We start from the raw sequence: 10,120 nt of genomic DNA on the forward strand, positions 1-10,120 counted from the left end.
ACTGGTACCAATGGACAACACCAAGCGGGACTGGGGCACCTACCGACGCACCGGCGATGATGCAATTGGCACACCTGACTGGTGCGGCGCTCGCGGCGTAACGGCGTACAGCAGGGCACAGTGGGAAACCAGGTGGAACCGCAAAGTCGGCCGATCGCGAACAACTATGAACTGGCGAACGGGGGCGCACCCACGCACTCAACAACGCGACAAGCGAGACCGGTATAACGCACGTACAAAGAAAAACAACAAACGGGCACGCGTGGATCAATAACGGCGTGTATGCGAAAAAAAAGCGCGGTCGGTAGACGGATCCGGACACTAGACCAACGACAAGATGGCGCGGGTAGAACAACAAAAACAACAAACGAGCGGCCAAGCACGGACGTGCGGGCAGAACTGGTTGACGGCGATATTCCCCGGCTAGAAGCGCGCCACCAGCGCTATCAAGGGTGGTGGAGGGGAACGGGGTTCAACTTCGCGAATGTTCGGCACCCGACGCGATGTACAGCGGGACAACAACGCTGTTGCCCAAACAACTACACTATATGAACAATTTGTTGACCTTTTCATGAAGTGAATGAAATTCATTTTATCCACATTCTGTAATATTACTATTTATATATACGAGTATTTTTGATATTGGGTTATTGTACGATTTTCACTAGGTAATTGTTTATAAAAAAATATAAAAGTTGCTTGATATAATTTGTAACTTGTACACTATATAAACTGGTTCGTCAGTCGATCAGGTAATTTCGAGATAAGATATCAAATAATTGAAAATGATTGTACAGATACATAGCAATATACAGATAGTGTATGATCCCGAAATCCCGTTGACAATTATGTGTCAGTCTGTCTTATACCAGTGGTTGGTAGTTGTTGACTAGTAACACGTTATTTTATATGATATGGAAAAAGTATTATTTTGGTTATTGGTGTAACTTTAAAACAAATAATAATATTATATCATTGAGTTAAAATATAACACTATCCATTATAGTAACTCACTTGTAACCTATACTATACAGCAGAGCGATATCCACTGAATCTTTAGTTTAATTTTTATAACTATTCACAGTAACTTTTCATTATAATTTTTTTTTTAATTAGTTAAATTCTTACGTTTTAGTTTTAGCAGCTTCAATCTGCATGATCATATGAATCTGTTCCTCTTGACTTAAAGGTTTTTCTTCGGCTTCGTAGCATAATATTCTTTTAACTTCTTATAAAATAATACTTTTTACATATTATATAAAATAACGTGTTACTTGTCAACAACTACCAACAACTGGTATAAGACAGACTGACACATTATTGTCAACAGGATTTCAGGATCATACACTATTTGTATATTACTATGTATCTGTACAATCATTTCCAATTATTTGATATCTTATCTTGAAATTACCTGATCGACTGACGAACTAGTTTATACAGTGTACAAGTTACAAATTATATCAAGCAACTTTTATATTTATTTTATACACAATTACCTAGTGCAAATCGTACAATAACCCAAATCAAAAATACTCATATGCATATAATAGTAATATTACATCAAGATGTGCCTGTTTAAAAAAAAAAATGTTGCGCAATAGTCGTTGCCATAACTCTGAACCATGTAAAAATAAATAATAAAATATAAAATAAAGTTTAAGAAAACTTTTAATTTAATTTTTATACTTCATTATTTAAGGTTACCTATATTATATTATTTAATTATTATCATATTATACACAATTACCTATAGTCTATTCAAAATGAGATGATGACTCGGCGGCGACCAGTTTTGGTCAGCCGCCGGTCATACTCTCTCCACAAGCATCGATCACGTGACCGAAGCAACGGGGACGTGACACCCGAGACGTGGATGTGCGTGTGTGCGTCCGCGACCGACAGACATACAAAAAATACGCGCAATGCATTTTAAATTATCCACACACATCGGCAGTCGATACTAGACTAATTTAAGCTCCCGTCCGCGGCGGTGACTCAAGCGCTACTACGGAACAAAAGCCACGCCCATGAGCACAACTTGGTCGCCGAGTCATCATCTCATTTTGAATAGACTATAGTGCAAATCGTACAATAACCCAATATTAAAAATACTCGTATATATAAATAGTAATATTACATAATGTGGATAAAATGAATTTCATCCACTTCATGAAATGAGCGATTTCACTAAGTGGATGCGACATATACATAGTAGGTAATATTATAGTTTGAAAGACGGTCTTCTCTAAGAATCGTTTTTCGTATACAATTATTTTATATCTTTGAATTCAAATTTAACAACATCCATAACAAAGCGATCTACTTGTACCCTTCAGTATAGCAAAGCGACTTCCACTTTTTTAATTGAAATTTTTAGCACAACGATTTTAGAAAGTCTATGATTATATATAGCTCAAAAAGAGTCAACATATTTTAACATTTGCACATTGTGTATATTAAAATATTCTGATATAAACGTTTGATGAACATCTCAAGTATCTACGGTTAATTGTTTTTGAAAATATAAATAAAAAATTGCTCGTTTTTTTTTTTTTTTTTCTTATTGGGTAACCCGCGGCAACATAGGCCATTGGGTGGCATTGCTCGTTTTATATATAATAATTTGTTGTTGGATTGTTGCTAGCTCTCTGCAGATATTATGTAGAACACACGATAATATTCACACTGTGTGTGCACAGCTATAAACTATTTATTTATTTTGTATGCATTAGGTACCTTCGTCCTACATACCGCAAACCAAAATTGTAGTTTTTTACCATTTCAATTTACCATTGTAGTTTTTTACCGTTACAAATAACCATTACATTTTGGTACCTTTACATGTTGAACATTTTGTGTTATTCTATTCTATTTCTGTGTGTGATTACAAATTTTAAAAAGTTTCAGTTAACACCTACTTAGATCTCATATGTAATTTAAACTTTAACTCGATTTTTCTGAAATCTATCAAATGTTGTCATATAAGTGTGAATTATAATCATTATCCGTTTCATAATAAATCTTGGGTTCCAGATTCAATAGCATGAATTATAATTATATTTTTATATACATTCCTATACCTATATACATATAATATTTGGTAAGAAGCTTCAACTACATAGATTTTAGCATTATAACTAAATTTATAGGCGAATAAGCTACGAATATTATTTTAATTCTGAATGAAATGTTAACACAGAATATACTATACTGCTATATAGTATTATACTTTATTATGCACATCTAGTGACGTATTTTCAATTTTTTAAAGGAAGGGGATGGATGAAATTATATTGATAAGTTTATCGGAGTGCTTCACGCCTTCACCAAACTCAATACGTTCTATCATGGATCATAAGTAGTTACAACTTATATACAAAACAATTAAACAAATAGACATACACGTATTAAATATTTAATATAACCAAATTATAAACTAAAATAATAATATTTAGTTAATGCCGGTATGCAGCTACAGAAATAGACATACGCACTAACACACATAGGCCATAGGCCTCAACATAAAAACAATAAATTTACTAATAATGATACACAATATACTTAATATCTGAACATTTTCCGGTCAATCGTGATAATAGGAGATGAGCGTTATTTCTTTTTCTAATGTGTAATAATATTATATTATAATTTATAACATTAACACGGAACCTTGTATAGGCAATATAGCTACACCATTTCCGTGTCGTTATAATTTCAAATACCTATATATATAGTTTTAACAATGTAATTTTATTTTTTAAGAACAAATTATCAAATTATTTACTTTAAATCAATGCTTTTTGTTATATATCTGTATTATTTAAATTGTAATTTTCAATTTTAGAAAAATTCTATAACAATCTGTTTTCAGGATAAAATACATTTTAACATGGAGTGTTTAAAAGCGGAATTGCTTGTAAGCAAAAATTTTTAAACCTCAGTACAAATAACATAAATAAAAAATTATAAATATAGAAGAATTTCCTATTTTGTAAAATTCTATTAATGCAGGTTGCATCAACCGTTATCCATGTTAGTTCTGCAATAAGCTTGAATATGAAGATCAAAAAAATGCTGAGAAGCAGTATCGGCGAATCGTCCGAGTTGAATCTGCGTTTTACAAACTTATTACCTGTTACGTATTAAATAATGTTTATATATATATGGTGGGGTATTGTCCTACCATAGGTGACGTGTGTGCCTCGCACGAAATGCAGTTTACTTATGCTGTTTCTAAAATAAACACGTTATACACATTTATGTCTATAAACTGCAATTATACTGCTTAACGTTTAATCATAGCATTCATATCAATGCAACGACTCAACATTACCTATAACTTATAAGTGATATGAATATTAAGAGAGACCTAGACAATTCAATTAGTTCGAAAGCGATACTGAATACATTCGCTACCATGGATAGAAAATAATGTTTATCACTAGAATATTATATTATATTACAATAATTAAAAATAAAATATGTTTACATTTTTTTCTTATATCAGATTGTGAATATCAGAATATAATAATTAATAATATAGGTATAAACTAAATATTGGCAATGTGTAATGTTGATGTTATTTTAGCGATTTATCACTGCGTAGTGCCTACAGCACCCCAATGATTTGAATATATAATTATACCTATAATTGCACCACTGTCACTATATTTATCTATTTGACGTACAACACTCTTTATTTCAGAAAACCCTAATTTATTTTTAAGTTTTTATTGTTTAGAAAGATAACATGCATGTTTAATTTAATATTCCAAAGATCTTTATATTCTTTACCTCATAATTTAACCTTTTTTGTTCTTTTACAATTCGGTAATTGATTTAAATTAATGTACTTACAATATTCTATTGGAAAAACAAGTTTTAAAAATAGGGTTTTTTAAATATTTAAAAAATATTGTAAAACCTTGGATTTTTTCGAACCAACATTTTTTACTTAAGTATACAACAAAACAAGAATTCAATTTTCATTTTTAGGAACTCAAAAGAAACTGAAACCTAAATTTTTTTTTTTAAAAACCGAAACCGTAAAAATCATCAAGTTTCCATGCCCTAAATATATAGATTATAGGTACTATTATTATCTATATATATAAAAAGACTTGTCCTGAGTGATTCATCATCGCCTAGCCGGAACTGCTGAAGCTATGGATATGAAATTTTCAGTAAATGTACTTATTACTATGTATAGGCGCACTAAGAAAGGATTTTTCGAAATTCGCATTTTAAATAGCTGCTAAAACAGGGAGATTGAGGTTCAAGATGGAAATTGGAAATTTTATTTTTATTTATTAATAGTTGCCATTGGTTACACTCTACAGTAGAAATTAGTAATTATTTATTATTGGTTGCCATTAGTAGTTTTAAAGTGTATATAAATAAAATGAATTCGTAAAATATCCTACGCATACACAAAGACAAGGTGTTTTACTTATTATTACGAATATTAATGCGTCATCGTATACGCACCCCATTTTATGTACGGTTCTTTCTAAACATTGAAGTGTATTAAAATAAAATTTACATACTTACAAATTAATTAAAAAATAATTAATATGGTTGTCGAATTATTGAACATAAATGGCATAATGATCTCAGCTCAAAAATAAAGAAGTTCATAAAGTAGCAGCAGCCAAGTATAAAAAAAAAATCCAGAAGTAAATAGAGTGCAAGTTCATAGATATGAACAAAATAATTCAGGAGGACGATCAGAAAGGCGAATCCATCCATGGAAAATAAAAACTTTTTCCGGCATGAAATATGAATCGGAAATAGCTTATGAGACGGATGAAACCGTATCTTTGGGTACTATGAGTCATAAATGCGTATACTGTGATGCTCTTAAATTCAAAGAAGAGGCGCCTGGAATGTGTTGTAGTGTCGGTAAAGTACAAGTCTTTTTTACCTCTTCCTGAGCCTCTTTACAGTTTGATTATGGGGTTCCATCCTGATCACAAAAATTTCATGGACCGTATTAGAAAATACAATAACTGCTTCCAAATGACATCTTTTGGAGCGAAACAAATTATCGAAGATGGATTTATGCCCACATTCAAAGTGAAAGGTCAGGTGTATCATTTAATTGGTAGTTTGCAAGCTTTACCTCAACAAAACCCTCAATTTCTACAGATTTATTTCGTTGGAGATGATGAGAGAGAAACACGCTTAAGATGTAGCCACTTCGCTGATGTAAAGCAAAGCCTGGTAAAACAATTACAAGCGATGTTGCACCATAATAACCCATACATAAAGGACTTGAAAACCACACTCGAAAGAGTACCTCAAAATAGTAAAAACTTTGAAATTATAATACAAGCTGATAGAAAACCTGATAATGCTCACAGAGGACGTTATAATGCACCAACAACAAGTGAAGTATCATTGGTCATAGTTGGACAACAGTTTGAAAAACGAGATATTATGTTACAAAGTCATGATAACAAATTGCAACGGGTTAGTGAATTGCACCGTTCATACGATACACTTCAGTACCCGTTACTTTTCTGTCATGGGGAGGATGGTTATTCCATTAATATCTCTCAGATTGATCCAAAAACTAAATTACCACTTCAGAAAACAGTTTCTGCATCGCAATTTTATTCTTACCACATCATGATTAGACAAACGGAAATCAACCATTTACTGTACTTTAGATCACTTTTTAATCAATATTTAGTCGATATGTACGCTAAAATTGAAACAGAGCGCTTAAATTTTATTAAAAACAATCAAATGCAACTCAGAGCTGATAATTACATACATCTCAGAGATGCTATTGGGAGACAAGATACTGATCTTACCCATCTTGGTCAGATGGTAGTTCTTCCGTCATCTTTTACTGGCTCACCACGGTATATGCATGAAAAAACTCAGGACGCCATGACATACGTTCGTCATTACGGTCGTCCTGATTTATTCATAACTTTTACATGTAATCCTCGATGGAAAGAAGTTTCAAATGCATTACTTTCTGAACAAAAGTCCTACGATCGTCATGATATTATAGCTAGGATATTTCATTTAAAAGTTAAGACGTTAATGAAATTGTTAACAAAAGGGAATTTGTTTGGGGAAGTGCAATGTTTTATGTATTTGGTCGAATGGCAAAAACGTGGTTTACCACACATAAATATTTTGCTATGGCTAAAACAGCGCATTTCTCCAGATAAATTAAATTGTATCATTAGTGCGGAAATACCTGATCCTGAAAAAGATTCTCTCCTTTACGATATTATCAAAGCCAATATGATCCATGGGCCTTGCGGTAATTCAAACTATAGATCACCCTGTATGGAGTCAGGTAGCTGTAGTACTTACTTTCATTCAAGAAACACAGACAGGAGACGACGGGTATCCAAAGTATAGGCGAAGAGCTCCAGAAAATGGTGGTTTTACTGTTGAAATAAATGGTAATACACTTGATAATCGTTGGGTAGTACCGTATAACCCAGTGCTTTCACGTACATTTGGTGCTCATATTAATGTAGAGTACTGTAACTCTGTAAAATCTATAAAATACATTTGTAAATATATTACAAAAGGAAGTGATCAAGCAGCATTTGGTTTTGAAAATGATAATGATGAAGTCAAGCTTTATGAAAGTGGTCGATATATCAGCAGCTCTGAGGCTGTATGGAGAATTCTGGCTTTTCCTATCCACGAGAGATTTCCAACAGTCTTCCATCTTTCCGTGCATTTAGAAAATGGCCAGCGTGTTTATTTCAACCCTAATGACTCCAGTCGTTTAACAGACATGATTAACAATCCACCAAAAACTACTCTTTTAGCATTTTTCGACTTATGTAAAACAGATGATTTTGCAAAAACACTTCTTTATGTTGATGTTCCCTCTTACTATGTATGGAAAAATAATAGATTCGAGAGAAGAAAACGTGGAATTAACGTAAATGGTTGGCCGGGAATAAAACGAGATCAAGCTCTGGGTAGAGTATATACCATTCACCCTAATAATACCGAGTGTTACTATCTTCGCCTTTTACTTCATGAAGTCCGAGGTCCTACATCTTTTTTGAAATTGAGAACTGTTAACGGCACAATTCAACCTACTTATCAGACAGCGTGTACGGCTCTAGGCTTACTGGAAGACGAAAGGCACTGGGATACAACTATGGAAGAAGCTGTGTTTTGTGGTTCTCCATTTAAATTACGGGAACTTTTTGCAATTATGTTGATATTTTGTCAATTGTCAGATGCTTTAAGTCTTTGGGAAAAATACAAGGACAGTCTTTCAGAAGATATACGACATCGAGTGGAGTTGGATATACAACCCGAGAATGTGAATTCAATTATTAATGAAGTATACAATAAATGCTTAGTTACTCTTGAAGATACTGTTCTATCTCTGGGAGGTACATCTTTGCAACATTATGGTTTACCTCAGCCATCAAGATGTGAAGCAGTCTTACAAAATAAAGATTACCTTCGAGAGATCAATTATGATTCAAATATTTTGGCACAGTATATAAATTTTAATGAACATTTACTAAATAATGAACAGTCCTATGTATATAACAAAATATTACAAGGCATTGAAAAGAACACTGGCCAAACATTTTTCTTAGACGCACCTGGAGGCACTGGTAAAACATTTGTCATAAATATTTTATTGGCCAGAGTACGAAAAGATCATGAAATAGCTTTGGCTGTAGCTTCTTCAGGCATCGCTGCTACATTGCTAGAAGGAGGTAAAATAGCTCATTCTGTATTTAAATTACCATTAAACCTAACGAGAGTAGAGACACCTATGTGCAATATTTCCAAACAGAGTAATATAGCACAAGTTCTAAAATACTGTAAGTTAATAGTTTGGGATGAATGCACAATGGCCCACAAGGGTGGCTTTGAAGCCCTCAATAGAACATTAAAAGATATAAGAGGATATAATAATTTGATGGGTGGAGTCACTGTGCTGCTAGCAGGAGATTTTCGGCAAACATTACCCGTTATACCTAGGGGTACAAGGGCTGATGAAGTAAAGTCATGTCTAAAAGCTTCGTATTTGTGGCCACATATCCAGAAAATTGCACTTCATAAAAATATGAGGGTTCATGTGAAAGGTGACACATCTGCTGGGATTTTCGCTGAAATGTTACTTAAAATAGGAGACGGAAATTTCCCTTCATTGGAATGTGAGATCACTATTCCCTCAAATTTGTGTACAGTTGTTAGCTCTTTATCAGAACTAACTTCCAGAATTTATCCAGATATAATAAATATCAAGATGAAACCCATCGAATGGTTGTGCGAGCGAGCCATCTTAACTCCAAAGAACGACAAGGCAGCCGAAATCAATGAAATTCTACTAAAGGCATTTAATGAAAAAGCTGTTGAATATAAATCTTTTGATTCTGTGATCCAATCAGATGATGCTGTCCATTACCCTTTAGAATTTCTTAATACTCTGAATCCTTCTGGTCTTCCATCACATAAACTTATCCTTAAAATTGGAGCACCTATAATGTTACTAAGAAATCTTAACCCACCTAAATTGTGTAATGGAACTAGATTGCAAGTTAAATCTCTGCACAAAAATGTAATAGAAGCTATAGTTATCACTGGGTGTGCTAGAGGAGATATAGTTTTAATCCCGAGAATAACGTTAATTCCAACTGATTATCCCTTTGAGTTTAAAAGAATACAATTCCCAATCAAAGTTTGCTTGGCTATGACTATTAATAAGTCTCAAGGACAATCATTGAGCATGGCAGGGATTGACTTAAGAGAAGAATGTTTTTCACATGGACAGTTCTATGTCGCATGTTCTAGAGTTAGCTCTGCCAGTAGTTTGGTTATTTTAGCACCAAAAGGCAGTACCAAAAATACTGTTTATAAAGAGGTATTGAGATGAACAATATATGTCAATATAAATATTGGTGGATTTTTATAAAACCAGAATGTATATAAAAATTTTACAATAATAATAAGAAGTAAAAATAGTAATAATAGGAATAATACTAATAATAGTAATAATAATTTTATTAATATGTAAAACATTTTTTTCAATTACAGAAAGTTATAATTTTTTTGGTATATTTTATTTCAACATTTCGTCGATTAGAATTGTATCTTACAATTTGTT

The 10,120-nt window shown here is 32.8% G+C and overlaps 1 protein-coding gene across 1 annotated transcript; it reads left to right on the top strand.

The window, feature by feature from the left end:
• The first annotated feature begins 5,856 nt into the window (after window positions 1-5,856).
• LOC132945577 (uncharacterized) lies at window positions 5,857-9,889 on the top strand. The gene is made up of 2 exons (XM_061015350.1): window positions 5,857-7,285; window positions 7,350-9,889. The coding sequence occupies exons 1-2, from the start codon at window positions 5,857-5,859 to the stop codon at window positions 9,887-9,889; spliced, it is 3,969 nt and encodes a 1,322-aa protein (XP_060871333.1).
• The last annotated feature ends 231 nt before the right edge of the window (window positions 9,890-10,120 follow it).

The sequence above is a fragment of the Metopolophium dirhodum genome, chromosome 5 (assembly GCF_019925205.1).
Source record: "Metopolophium dirhodum isolate CAU chromosome 5, ASM1992520v1, whole genome shotgun sequence".
In the NCBI taxonomy this organism is placed as follows: Eukaryota; Metazoa; Arthropoda; class Insecta; order Hemiptera; family Aphididae; genus Metopolophium; species Metopolophium dirhodum.